Raw genomic sequence first — 15,609 nt, forward strand, 5'->3', positions numbered from 1 at the left:
ACTATTTCAGCTTCACTGGCACTGGAGCATTAAGTAATTGTCTGGATGGTAAATATAGTTCTCAGTGATTGAAGTGTCCTGAGAGTCCCTACTAGGTTATGTAATATGCATGTAGATGCAGTAGCAGTGGAGCAAAAACTACAGCCTGTGCCCAGAACCCTCAGGACTTAATGAGTTATACATCCCCAAACAATTAGCTGAGACTCTGATGCAGCCTAATAAAAGGCTTATTGTGACAAGTAATGCTTTTGATGGTTGACAAAAGCAGGAATGGCACACAACATCGTATCCACTCCACTATACGATGTTCTGAAGTAAACCGGCGCCAGAGGCAAACAGCACATATGCTCTGCATTTAGGATTGTCTGCCTTTGTGTGGATACTAAACTGCGAACTGCTGTTTCCCATTATGCATTAATACAAATAAAGTTAAGATTTATTAGTTAATGTGTGTTTCTAAAAAAATATGGAATTGTTGCTTTTATAAAGATTGATCTCATCCAGATTTTTTCTTCTTTTAAAGGAACCCTCTCAATAAAAAAAAATAATGGTCACTTTTTTGTCACACTGCTCAGCGTGTGAAGACAGCTATAATGTCTTCTGTGGCTGTTGAGGAGCTTTGTTTGACAAAAAATGTCTGATATAAATATATTTATATATCCGAAAGTACGAGACTTCACATTTTGTTATGTTGCAACTTAAAATCTATCCATGTGTAGCGTTTAATGTTCCACTCAATAACCCTGCGATGACAAAGCAAAAACTTGATTAGAAAGGTTTGCAAATGTATACAAAAAAACCTGAAAGATCATACTGACCTAAGTATTCAGACCCTGAACTCAGTACTTTGATACACCTTCAGGGCAGCAATACAGCCTTGAGTGTTGGTGAGCAGTGCTGCCACATGTGGGCTTGTTTCTGCTACTTCTAATTTAGTTGTGGGGAAAAGTGTTGGGCTGGTAGATGAAATATGGGCTGCATTTGTCGACATTTAGCATGCTATTGAAATACCTGCAGAAAATTTTTTTATCAAACAAGCTGTCATTTTATGGAGAAATACAAATAACAGAACTTTGTCAACTTTGTCATTATTGACTAATTAATGACGCATTTGACCTGGGATATATTCAAGCGTTACCTTCACGTCTGACTGCATCCTTTTGTATCTAAATGTATCTTTGGTTCTTTGATGCAGATATGAAGCTTTGCATGCTGATGTGTTCTCTATTGCTCATGTCATGGCTTTTTACAGTTTTGCATAGGTTTCTGGCAGGGTTATGATTTGGGCTTTTTTTTTTTTATTGACATGGGCACGTTATAAGTTGTGATTGTGCTGGAAATTTGATCTATCAACCCGGTTTTCTCGAGTGTGATGCGGAAAGCGTTGCATCCTACACTGCAGATCCTCTCAAGCTCAGGTGGGTTGGACGGAGGCCACCAGCCATTTTCTGTCACGTCTCATGTCATTTCAGATCCTCTGCCTCCTGCTCTGCAGTACCATTCCCTTACTATTCATCTCACCTGCATCTCATTCCCTCTTTAGGCCCTCTGTACCAGGTTCACTCTGTCTCCATATGCATCATCGCATAGCTTTCCAGTATTCTGATTACCAGATTTGACTCACCTGCCTGTTTGGATTCCCCTGCCTGAAAAAAGAAGAAGTTTGGATTCCGCTGCCTGAGTCAAGGGTTTTGAACCCTGCCGATCTTTGAATTGAATAAAGCTCTACTTACATGGGTTCAAGCTCGTTATGACGTCGTTCTGCAGCGGTGAAACTACAATGTTCCGAAGATGGACTACAAAAAAGCGCATCTTCGATACTTCGTCCGTGTGTTCTCACAGTGTTGTTTTATGCAGACGACATAAACAACCCAGTTCAAAGTATTACTTTATTAACAAGAAATTAAAGGAATATAAAAGTGAAACCAAGGGATTATCACAGAGCACAAAGCTGTCTCATTGTTCAGTTTCAAACATGCTGAATTGGCACAGAAGCTCTGACTGTGCTAGCTGGATAGGCTGGTTGAGATACAAGCGTTCCCACACCACTGGGGGAAAACGCTGCATTAGGCCACATCTAGGCCACATTAGGCTGAGTTCCACCTCAGACAGGATTCACTCACCAACAGGGCGTGTAGCTCGCTTACTCGCCTGCTGAAGTGATGGCAAGGAGGAGAGAAAAAAGCAGTCCTTGCAGACAGACATCTCAGCCTCTGCCAAGGTTTTAAGAGGCGAACATACGGCGTCCATTACCACGGACAAGTCCCCTGAGGAGCACTCGGGGCGCTCGAAGGGTGCAGCCACTGAGCCCCGTCTAAGGAGAGGGACACCAGCCTGTGGCTCAATGCCCTGTCATTGTCGACCTTAGCATGCTGCCCTGAAATAGCAGCTATGTACCTCCTCAGGGTAGAGGGAGACCTAGGACTGGGCGCAGTCTGCCGCCCCTCCTCCTTGCGAGGAAGTAGGTTGAGTAGGCTGTGACCGGGGACCCACCACCTCTTTGCCGGGTCGGTGATGGTAGTCCCCCTGACCCGGCTGAAGGTTGGGGGCCGGCGTCGGAATTGAAGCTTGTCTGGAGCGTAAGGTGTCCCGTAGTGGGAGAAATAACCTACAGCCGGCCCGAGGACCTCAGTCCCTGCACCCCCTGCTCCTAAAGGCTTTGGGGGGAGAGGGGGTCGACCACTAGTCCCCCGGTTCGGAGGTTGTCTGGGGGCACGCTTGTTTTGAAGCGGCTCTGCCTCTCAGTGAGACGCTAAGGCCCCTGGTGACTATTTGGGTGAGCTGGGGCCGACATGGAGCCCCTGCTACCGTATTGTAAGCCTGGGAAAGCAGGTCATCTGCGACCCGACCTTGGGGGTCAAAGGTATCCGACAGCCGGCCTCAACTATGCGAGATGCAATAGTCGGCTCAATGGTTGGCCTCAAGGCCCCCTTTTGCAGCGTTTCCTATGGACGCCTGGGTTCGGCCGTCTGCCATAAGACGGGAGAGAGCACCGGAAGCATGAGAGGGCCACTCGCCACTGTACTCAGTAAAGAAATTATGGGACGCTGCCAGTAACATAATGTCCTCCTCCAGGACCGGCTCAGCCGCGGATGGGTCTGATGCCTCAGTTCTCTCTGCACTAGGGCGGAAGGCGAGAGACCCTCCCTCGGGCTCGAGGCCAAGGGTCATGGCCGTCTACGCTACCTATAACAGCCGAAATGTTTACCGACGTCGCTCTCATTAGCGTCCCCTCAGTCAGCCTGAACAGGACGCTGCTCACTGAAAGCCGGCCGCGACAGTAGCCACGCCGAGCGGCGCGCTTCCATCAGCTCTCCACTTAGTTAGCAGGAGCGAGAGCGCCCGTGGAATCTGCTGTTGCAGAAACAATATTAATCAATCTCACCCGGTGTTGCTTCACGGTGTGAAGATAGCCGACCTGGTGATGACCGAAGATAGGTACGCCGTCCGGCTCGATGGTCCGGACGTAGAAGCGCACCGTCTCCAACTAGGAGGTTCTAGCTGTCGCAGCCTTTAGAGGGCGAGAGACCCACGACTCCGACCGGAGGTCACAAGGCTAAAGGCGACGAGCTTTCTTCTACACAAGTTCAGCCAAAGCTGATGCTAACACACTAGTTAGCCTGCGCAGCGAGAAGATGAATAAGAACCGATCTCGGGATGACGCCGGAAGTTATACCCGGCTGTGAGTCACCCGAGGTCACACGTGACTTTGTTGTTATAAATACTCGAACTGCGCAAGCGCGATTCTGAACACATCCAGTGTGAAACACTGCCTCTGGCGGTCAGCAAGGATAAAACAGAACATGATGAGACAAAACCCATCTACCCAGCTGTTTAGTATAAATCCTAATGAACCATTTTCAATTACCGGCCAATAAAAGGGCAGCTGGGGAGCGTCACAGCAGCTGAGAGCAAAAAGAGGAGATGTGGCGCTTGCAGCGAAATCTGAAACACGGCCACAGGAGGAGGGCAGCGAAATATGAGTTCAGGTAAACAAAGATCATCATGAGCAGTGAGCGCCTCCATGACTAAACAGACACAGGAAGGAGGACTTTGATAAAGGAAAGCAGGAAAAAATTGGGAGAGTTTTTAGGTGAGGTCTCCACAATGGAGATTTGAATTTTCTCATGTACCAAACTATATATTTCACTTGTAAATCACAAATAGTGTTGAAAACAATATAGAAAATGTGACATAAAACCACCCAGGAATGATTTTCTGCGCATTACAGGAAATATGTAAAAGTTTTGGAATGCAGATATACCGAGATCGGCTTTTATCATCAATGCAAGTCATATTTATACATTCTTGTAGCCCAGGTGCTGTTTAATTTGACGTGCAACCTCATTCGTGATTAGTGTGTTGTTTATCACGGTTCTATCCCCCTTTCTAAAAGGTGTCTCTCGACCTTAACTGTTAAACTATGAAACTATTAATTAAACTGTTTCAGGATGCCCCATGTGTTTACATGTTTTAAGTTGTCCTTCAGGGTTTTCTGCATGAAATGTTCAGTTTAGGGAGAAATATAAAATAATGGTTTTGATTGAAATACTTTTTCTGGCAGAAAGCCCAGAAGGCAAACTTCTAACTTTATTTTGTCTTTTCCAAGAGAGGAGCAAAATACATGCCACCCATGTCCCGCTTGTGTTTTTTTTTAATAAGATCCCTCAATGACAGGCGGTGACGACGGTGTCTGACATTGTACATCGCATGTGTGATGCTCTCGTCTCTCATGGACAAAGTGGTCCGCTTCTGATAGTGTGCTGAACTCGGCCATGGCTTCCATTGTCTTGCCAACAGCCCAGCCTTCAGCCACTGTGTGGGAGCCACTGTGTGGGAGCCATTGATGATGTCAAGTCCACATCAAGGCTCCCCACACACAGGAAATCTTTCCACTCCGCTTCAGGTAATCTGTGACTGCACTAGCAAGGGTTCAGGGACTGTTGAACCAGCTGATGCCCATGTTTGAATGAATCAGTCACCCTCATCACCCCATACTGGTAACCAGTGAGGGGGAGGAGTGGAAGTGCGCTTCAATGCTCACCATACCAGAGCTCGAGCCATCATAGAGTGCCTCTGGCACGATACGAGGGATCTTCTTTAAAGCTCTGGAAGTGGATCACACCTTTTGCGCCAAATGTCATCTGTGTGTTTTGTGCATTACAGGGGACATGCTGGCTAAGGAAGAGGCTCCAGGGCCGCCACCATCACTTGTGCAACTGCCAATGAACATGGAGGCCAGCAGTACAGGGACATATTGGCAGCACAAGTGTCAGCCCTTATAACCGGTGTCCCTCGCCAGGAACACAACTATTTCATTTTGTAAATGTCCTTTTGTTGGCTAGAACTGAACTGTTTAGTCGATACATCTAAGAACTTTCCTTTCACCCAGTATTTGTCATATTTATTCAATTTGATCTGTGATCAATCATGGCTTGATGATGGCTGCCTCAGACTCTATTCAATCCATGTAAAACTACTAGTGACGGGGCTTCCAACAGGGCAATCTATTCCATAGTGTAAAGAATAGGTAATATATAGGACGGCATGGCATTTCACACAAGTAGGTCGGTCACTTTGACTATTTCTACTTCACCAAACCAATCTGAACACTTCGATATGCAAATAAATGCTGCATTAACAGACCTGTAAAGGTTATACAAATGCACAGAACAGTGAGATGGACAGCTCTGACAAGTGGCTATAGGTATTTGGATTGCAGGAATGTTGCCATTCACTCAGCACTTAGTATTTGCCCTTCAATTAACAGTCATTTTATTTCCCACTAGTTCTGCAAAAAGCCTGAACAGTTATGTTTCACCAAAAGGGCAGCATCCATGGCTTCCTCCTCTGACTGCCTCCCTCCCCCTCTACCCCCGTGCATTGTTAGTGGGAGGACTGTCTTTAACAGGCAGAGACATTTTTCAAGCATCACAGCAAATGATCTTGTGTTATTTTGATATTGTAGTTTTTTTCTTTTTGATACATTTTCAGACTATTTCAGATCCTCTTTTTGTTTTGTCATTATGTCATATTAAATGTCCAACTATTTTAGGTTATGCTGCAAAATAACACCATGTTAAAATTTATAAAATAATTTCTGAATGCACTGCAGTAATATACCATATTGTAGAGCAGCCAGTGTGCAGGACCATAGGCTTTAATAGTATTATTTCCCAAAATATATTGGGAAGTAATACAATTGACCCAATGACAAAGTCAACTTGGAGTACCCCTTTAATTAATTATTTTCTTGTCTCAAAGCGATGCAGAAACATTGATCCATGCATTTATTACTTCAAGACTGGATTACTGTAACTCTTGTCAGGCTGCTCCAGTAAGTCCCTTGGGTCTCTCCAGTTGATCCAGAATGCTGCAGCTCGTGTACTAACGAGGACGCAGAAGAGAGATCACATTACTCCTGTACTAGCTGCTCTCCAATGGCTTCCTGTAAGATCGAGAATTATATTAAAATCCTTCTCCTTACCTACAAAGACTTAACTGGTGATGCACCAACATATTTTAAGGAGCTTATAGTGCCATATTACCCGACTAAAGCGCTACGCTCACTGAATGCAGGGTTACTTGTGGTTCCTAGAGTGTTAAAAAGTAGGTTGGGGGCTAGAGCTTTCAGTTATCGGGCTCCTCTTCTGTGGAATCAGCTTCCACTTTCAGTACGGGGGGCAGGCACGGTCACCTCATTTAAGAGTAGACTTAAGAATTTCCGCTTTGATAGCGCTTATAGTTAGGGCTGTTTCAGGCTTATAGTTAGGGCTGGCTCAGGTTTGCCCAGGTCCAGCCCTTAGATATGCTGATAAAAGCCTAGACTGCTTGGGGACATCTTAGGATACACTGAGCACAACTGAAGGTTGAGTGATCACATCCTGATTCCTTTCGGCTACAATATTATATAGAACCTCCTTCTAACCACAACATTATTGGAACAAAAGACCAAGATTACAATAAAAAGGTATTCTCCCCATTGGCTACATCAAAGCAACTAACAAGAGCTTGATGCCGACCAATCATTCACTAATGGGAAACATAATTAAATTGACTAAATAATAAGGCGTATTTTATGTCTGTGACACTAAAGATGAATTCTACCGCCAGTAGAATGAAATGCTATAGTTCAAACCTTCGGCGTATGTCTCATTCATCACATTAATCAAGGTTGTCAAATGAGAATGTTTTACTTCAGCCTTGGGGAGCTGAAGTTGAGCACAGTTAAAGTGCACTTTCATGAAAACAGCATTGCTCACATGAGAGAAATGATTCCATTATGATACCAATGATTGACTGATTTACTCAGGCTGTGCAGTTGAGACAAAATTCTCCAGCAAATTTAAACCGGTGCTGTCCTGGAGGTCCAGGGGGGAAATTCGCTATGCACAAATAATTGCTCAATGTATAGCCTGACGCTCAGGCTGAAGGATTATGTGGTGCGATTTTGGTCAGCAGACCAGAGAAGGAGAACTGCTTGAAAAATCTATTTGTGGTGAATTTGAAGGTCATATTTAAAGAATTGCAATAGTTTGGGTGGATTGATCTCTATACAAGCTGGTGAGCTAATCATTACAATCTTAACCTTAAATTGTTGAAGCCTAAAGAGCCCACTTAGTTTTAAATATGATATAAACCCCCAATGTTTCCAATGATGGCAAATATCTGAATACCAGAGATACGTGGAGACATTTGGAGTTATTTAATCCCAAACCACAATCTTGTCTAAACCTAACCAAGCCGAATTGTTGCCTAAATACCGCAGTGTCTTCCGCATGCACAGTGATCACTGGTGTTGCTGGACATTGGCTGGAAAACATCGCAAAATAACACACACGATATCGTTCAAACCGTTGTATGAGGACTGACAAATGAGATGGGCCACATCAGGAGCTGCAGCAGAGAAGAACAAGAAGTGTGTCTTTACTCCAGAGAGGTGACACTTTAATAGGAAGGCGTACAAATGGGAAGGCGTTTAAATAACATGCCACTTTTAAGGACATTTCGGGTGTCATTTAAAGGTTGTTTTGCTTATCTCTGAGGAAGATATCCGTCGTTTAGTTGTCACTTCTAACAAGGCTTGTGAGCCACGATGAAGGTATCATTTGGTATCTCTGTGATCGTCATTGATCAATCGTTTTAGTTGTTGAAAGTTAGTGGTAAAAAAACGGATACATGGCTGAGTTTTATGGTAAGGGGCCGGCTGGAACCAATTACAAGTGCTCAGAAACAAAAGGAGGCGACATGTCTAGCCCGCGATATTACAAATCCTTCTATAGAAAAGACATGACCCGCCTTTCTCTGTCTCTGATTGGCTTACCCTATCTTACTCCTTTTGCCTAAACGCCTAAACTTTTGCCATAGTAGGATTTGTATCAACTGTCATAATCTTTACAACCCTAATTTATGTTCCAGTTATAGTTTTATTAATTTTATAGTTGAAGCTGTGACCAATTTTATTTATTAGCTGACATTTGTAGGAAACACACACACACACTTTGTGCCCTGGCCTTTGGCCTGGCAGCTGGTGTGATCACATCTAGTTTGACGTGAAATTAAACTGCAGTCATGATTGTTGATGGCTAATTTGTATGCAAATGTAGCGTGGCTGATGTTTGTGCAGGTTGGACAGGGCAAAGGTTGAGTGAGTCGTGATTGTGCTTGGAGGAGTCGGGGAAGGCCTTGAAAAAGTCCTTGTGAACCGTGGTACTTGGTACATACTGTATGGCCTTGATTGTCGCAGTGCAAAAAACAAGCAGAAAAGCAAACAAATGGTGTGAATCCACGCTGAACGCTCAGCACTCAGTTGACACTCTGGAAATCACACATGTTCTAATTGTAAATGTTCACTGACCTAAGCAGTTTAGCAATGCTGAATAACCCCGAGCTTAGTTCAAAAAGGTTGCATACTTTATTTAAACAGTGATTTGTAATGCTCCATTCAGTGAGCATGTCAAGCGATCCAAATCCAAACACACCCATGATTTTGCATCACCAACATGTGCATGCTTATTGTAGCTAACATGCTAAACGCTAACATACACATGGTGAATCCACCAGGTGACCTCTGGGTTCACTGAGGAACTTTTACCTTCAGTGTGTGAGAACTACTGCTGTTTGTGACTGTTCATTTGTGTCAAACTTGTGTCACATTTTCTCTACCCTCCCTCCACCCCATAACAATTCCTTAAAATATTACTTGTTCCTTCAGTATAATATTCTAGTACTCTTTCCAACCCAACTGCCAGGCCGGCCTATTGCAGAGAAACTGATTGTTTCATGAAACAAATCGTGTACGAAACACCAAACTACTATGGACAAAAGGTTCAAGCAGCAGTGTAACGGCACAACATGAATCATACTTAATTCTCTGAAAAGGTTGTGTCCTTTCACTTTAATTAAACATGAGGGTTTGAAAGAAGGACAGAAATAAAGAGGGACTATTCATTCAGTGAATGTGTCTTTTGCATTTTTTGAGAGGAAGAGCACCCGTCATTGTTTTAATAATTCATTATGAGTCTTCATTTGATGTGTGTTCATCAGCAGTGTGAATGTAACTGACAATGATTGGATCAAATGGAAATTTGAATTTAAATAACGTTCCAAATGTGGGGCACAGTGGGATGGTTGGGTTGTGACAGGTGAACTTTAGAGGCTTATAATGCTCTCATGTGTATGATGAAAACAGGACTGGAGTGTTAAATCGGTAGACAAAGTGGAAAACAACAATCAAGCTTTTGTGGTTCATTTAGCAAAGGAATGGCATGTAGTTTGTTCCCACAGTGTGTCCTGAGTCACACTAATTAGAATAAGGAAGACATCATGTTGACAATAGTTCCCCCTGCTGGCTAAATACATTAATTACCAATACATTTTTTACTTGAGATGGTGCCATACATTCTAATCTCTATACGGACATACACACTTTGATTTATCTTTTTACTCTGGGTGGTTTTCACCTCGTATCTCCTTCCTGAGGGCAATAACCTGTATTCACTATACAAAACATGATTAGTGTTTGAGGTGATGTTTTTTGCCAACCTCAGCATGCTGTTGTCATACGTGGAAGCATACAGCTCCTGAAGTGGTTGTCCAACAATCTTTGAACAAATGTTTACATTTGTGACTTTAGGGCTACAGACAGACATCCATACCAGGTGGTACTGCAGTACTGAAGAACACTCATAATGACAGAAGTGAAAAACAAAAGAAGAATCCTTCTACTGGCACCAAAAGATCTTAAACGGCGAAGGAAATAGATTCTTTGCTTTGTTTTCTTACACACTGATTCGATCTGATCTTTCCATGAAAGAAGATGGTCTATTGCTACTCCGGTTCATACACAGGTATGTGTATGAACATACCTGATCGATCTGTTCACTATTCCTATCACTAATAGTAATAGGAGATTTGCATATCTCCAGTGGTGTACCAAAAACAATCTCTTCTGTCTTTTTTGTGTTTATGATGAGAGCGTTGTTATCACTCCATTCAACCACCTTATTTACTCTCTGCTGGTGCAGTCCAGGGTCACTGAAACTATTTAAGAGAGAAATTAAAACTTTTGTTAAAACATTTCTCAATATTTTATGTTTTGCCATAATTTTTACCCTGGTTCTTGAACTTGGAATCTTGATCTGTCTTCATTCCAAAAATGAAGGGATTTTTGTGAGTTTATACATTCAATACAGAAAGTTAGAGTTAGAGTTAGAGTATATATATATATATATATATATATATATATATATATATATATATATATAAATATATATATATATATATATATATATATATGTATATATATACATAATTCTAATTCTAATAATAATTATATATATATATATATATATATATATATATAATTTATATATTATAGCTATATTATAACTATATATATGTATATATATATATATATATATATATATATATACATATATAATATATATATATATAATAATTTATATATTATAGCTATATTATAACTATATATATGTATATATGTATATATATATATATATATATATATATATATATATATATATATATATATATATATATATATATATATATATATATATATATATATATATATATAAAGTAATTTAGTTGTTCCTGGTTTGGCCCTTTAATGACGCAATGTGCCGTCTATTGTACACCTGTTGGAAAGGTATGTGAGAGAATAAAATCATCAATAAAAAAGTTTTTAGTTTCTGCACAGACCGTACACCCCAGCCCGTTCACTCTGCTCGGCTTCTGCCAATCGGCTTGTATCTCCGTCACTGCGAGCTAAACATCAACAAAGTCGCTACTGTTTGCTGTCCTGGCTCCTCAATGGTGGAATGAGCTCCCCATTGACATCAGGACAGCAGAAAGTCTCTACATCTTCCGCCGCAAACTAAAAACACATATTTTTCGACTATAACTTGAATAAAGAAAGTAGAACTTTAGTAGCACTTAAATGGCACCTAAATAGCACATACTGATAGCACTTTGTAGTTTAACTTTATTGAAGAAATTGTACTTTCTTGATTCTTGTTGTTCTGAATTTGGACTCATGGTTGAATGCACTTATTGTAAGTTACTTTGGATAAAAGCGTCAGCTAAATGTAATGTAATGCACAGTGTTAGCTGTCAGAGTTTGACAGCACCAATATGCATTTTCCACAGCAGACATTGTGACCTGTCATACTGGAGTAGGCAAAGTGCAAGTGAAATTGATAAACGGTGGCTCAGCCTCTTTCCCATTCAGTGCCCAGTAAGCTTTTCCAGCAAGCCAGCATAATACCAGACCCTCTTGTGAGTGGTCTGCAGCAACAATTGATGCTATTAAATACAATTGTGCTTTTACAATTCTGACATGCCAAAATGTCTGCAGTGAAGAAGGTGTTTTGTGCATTCTGGCTCGCTGTCACTCTCATTGATACATCTAAATAGAGTAAAGCCACCTTTTAGTGTTAGAAGTAACAGCTGTGCTTTTCCCACGACATGTCGAAATGCTATGCCTGACAAAGGTCCACGATGGATGCAAGTTTTTCGAATGAACTCATTACCGACAGCGTGCTGGAGTCCCGAGTGAAATAACTTGGATATATAAAACCCTCTCTTTGTGGTGCAGTTTTGAATTATAGCTTTGAAAAAGAGAACACCATCAAAATGTATTTATTTAGCATAATCTACGACATGAACAGGGCTAAGGTGCAATATGTGCACGGCAATCAACACAAGCGGAAAAACAAGGTGAAATATTGATGAGTTATAGATCCATCTGCTATGCATGGAAATATACAAGATCTTCTGTGGCAAAGGAGACACAAACTCATTACCCAATACCAACTCACATTGATTGCATGCAGAGTGACGTAGCACCAGAATGACAATGAGGTTGAAATACTCTTTTAAGATGCCATAATGTGTTTCACAAAAGCTTCATAATTTATGCAACCATTAGCATCCTCCTGGCTTTGCATCAGCTGCTCCACCTCGTCCTCCCTCATCTTCTCACCTGCAGCCCACGAGGAGGAAACAAGAGGACTGTCAGTTTACACATCCTCAGAATGGCGACTTCGTGAAATCGGTTCGCTGTAAACCTGTTTTAACTCACCCAGCGTTGCCAGAACGTGCCTGAGCTCAGCACCCATGACTGTGCCGTTTCCCTCCTTGTCAAAAACCCTCAGACCCTCCACAAAGTCCTCATATGTCCCACATTTCTTGGCCTTGCAAATGTGCTGGAGCAAAGGCAGAAACTGGTCAAAGTCAAGCATCTTGGTCTGCATGTCTGTGGGGGGGAAACAAGTGGTTTTACCAAAGAAAAGAAAAAGTGTACAGGCTTCAGTCATGACCAATGCTGAACTTTATTTCAACGTTTCTCTGTATTCCCCAGCTGCTACCTGTGAAACCGGAGTAACACCACTCTGACTGTAGACAACAGGGCGATACAACCCACCTTCAGGCTTGGGCTTTCCAAGAACATACATGATTTCAGTGTTGGTAGGATTCTGGCCCAAAGCCCGGATCAGATCACCACACTGGGCATAAGAGATTTTCATTTCACAATTTGGTGTCCTGTCAAACAGCAGAAAAGAATCTTTGAAGTCTGTGGGGGGAAAAAACAAAGAAAACAACAACGTCTTATTCTATTCAGTTCTTTGTGATCCAAGAGTGCATGCAGAATCTTTGGGGAGAGGCCTTCAGGATGCTTCAAAGTAATGATGTATAAAAGCATCTCTCGGATAAAAGGGTCCTCTGCAAAAGACGAAGCCAGGAACGGTCAACTCCTCAGGTGTTGCACTCTACCTTGATTTACATGGGCTTTCATCTCCTTTCAAAGGGATCAACTTGGACATGTTTACTTTAAAATAATCCCCCTCGTCAGCTGCTGCCGAACATTTGTCACACACTAATGGGCAGCTTGATCCAACAAACCACAATCTTTTTATGCATAGCGGACAGGCCAACCTTACCCTCGATTTGCTCCGGGGTGAATTCCAGCTGAAAAGAGATGAAACAAATAAAGCGGTTAGATCCCGCTGCTCATTCAGGACTTAGTGCAGTTCACAAGGCGAGGGAGTGGGATTTACAGCAGGGGGGAATTAATTATCAACTAAAGAACGGAGAACAAACTGTTAAGCGTTGCCTCTAGCCTCCACCTTTATCGTGCCAATCCAACAGATCGAGTTACAGTTCTGATCATAGTGCATTGTTCATCAGTGACCTTGCCCACAGCCCGTCTGCTACCGTCAGACCCATTTGAGTTTATTTTTAGTCTCAATATGTGGCGAGGATTGTTTGATTCTGTAAACACAATCAGCATGTGAAATACAATCTAAACCAGCTCAAGAAATCCATGTGTTGCTGATTTTAACAACCACTTGTCGTTAGAAACAAGAAGGTGGCTAAAAACATACTTTTATTAACTTTATTTTCACGGCGTAAAAGACGTTTTTTAACACCAGCACGATTTAGAAATGTCGTGTCATAATGTGCGGTCTATTGTACACTGTATTTTGTAATATAGCATATAGTTATATAGTAATATAGTCCTATATAACAGTTTAAATAACTATCTATATGGCAATTCAGCTGTGAGTCTAAAAATAAAGCCCTGTTCTGAACACCCATGACAAATGAAGACTATTCATACTGTATATTCTGGACTCCCACCATAGTTTCTGTCTGATGTATGGATATCTAAAAACATCCATGAAGCTTTGTACAAATGTTATCCAAGCACTTATCTAAACAAGTTGAAAGACGGATGGTGATGGATGTAATTATCTATATTTTTCTTCCTCCGGGTTTTTCCACCCCTTTGCCCACAGAGGAATGGTGCGGGTGGTCCGCTATACACAGACATAATGAAAATCATATTTTGTGGCTTTAACCGCGCCTCCTCATTGTAACATGGCGGCTCCGTCAACCAGGAAAACATTTATCCATTGAGAAGGGGCCAAGTCAGCAAAAGATATTTCCATGATGTCTGGTATATCAGCGAGTTTGCCTCTGATCCTCCCCCGAACAAGAAGTCACAGCTTCTTTAACTGTATGACACAATTTCTTATGCATGTTTGAAGTTTATAAAAGACAGGAAATTATTATAAATATTAAATTGCCAGCATAATCATAGCCCATTTAAATTGCTGTACAGTCCTGGTTTGCTTGCACTGCCAATATTGGGTCACATGGGGTCTCTGGTGCTCTTTAAACTCCAATAAAAAAAAATCTGTTCTTTGCGTGTCTCTTTATTAGTAATAATCTTAAAATAAATAGAAATGCTACTATAATAACAATAAAAAATAATAAGAATTTAAAGTTTCTTTTCCAGTGTGAGTTATCATTGGCCATTAAACATATTAAAATAGTCGACAGTTGCTCTGCATTGCTTAATATTGCTGTTTTTCTTTTGTTTTACCGTTACTGTTGCAGGGTCAAACTCCGGGGTCTTAGGCCGCTCAGGCTCTGGGGGTTTGGGAGTTGCTGCTGCTGCAGGTTTCGGCTCTTCCTTCTTCTTTGGGGCCATCGCAAAAAGCTCTCGGGAGGCGACGTGGAGGACCGACACAGCAGAAAGATCCAGTACACTGCGATCAGGTCCCTTTTATCTGCCGTCCACAGGTGTCACGTCCTCCACCCCCCTACAGCACAATACCCAACCATGCTGCCAACAATAAGAGGAGGACTATAAAAGGATATGGCTTTGTGATTCTATTTAAGACAAAAGATTGTTGTTGTTGTGTATGTCCATCATCAGCACACAGATGATGGAAAACTATATTAGCTGAAATCTCATGCCTGGGACCTTGTAATCAGGCTATTTCCATCAATAAGAGTGAGACCTTTGTGTCCCCTATCTTGGACCGTTGAACGTGTTTAGTGAAGTGTGACGGATATTAGCGAGAAGGAGATGAAGATGATCATTACTGGACAGGATTGGGGTGACGTTGTTTAAATTACAAAGCTACAATGCTGTCTGATGGGAAGTGGGAGCTGCAATTTTCCTTGATTATTATATTAAATTGCAGCCAACGACACAGTAGCACATGCCGTGCCAGGACAAGCGTTTATGATGAGCATTTGTCTGGTCTGATCGGAGGGATTTGCGGAGCTTTGAAA

General features: G+C 41.9%; 1 protein-coding gene across 1 annotated transcript; it reads right to left on the reverse strand.

Moving 5' to 3' along the window:
• Nucleotides 1-12,177: 12,177 nt before the first annotated feature.
• On the reverse strand, nucleotides 12,178-15,019 carry myl13 (myosin, light chain 13; the record flags this gene model as incomplete). The annotated part of the gene is made up of 5 exons (XM_079229952.1): nucleotides 12,178-12,505; nucleotides 12,605-12,778; nucleotides 12,947-13,096; nucleotides 13,464-13,491; nucleotides 14,912-15,019. 5 exons carry the CDS (start codon nucleotides 15,017-15,019, stop codon nucleotides 12,399-12,401), a joined length of 567 nt encoding a protein of 188 aa, XP_079086078.1. The 3' UTR covers nucleotides 12,178-12,398.
• Between the last annotated feature and the right edge of the window lie 590 nt (nucleotides 15,020-15,609).

Source organism: Taurulus bubalis, assembly GCF_910589615.1.
Source record: "Taurulus bubalis genome assembly, chromosome: 1".
In the NCBI taxonomy this organism is placed as follows: Eukaryota; Metazoa; Chordata; class Actinopteri; order Perciformes; family Cottidae; genus Taurulus; species Taurulus bubalis.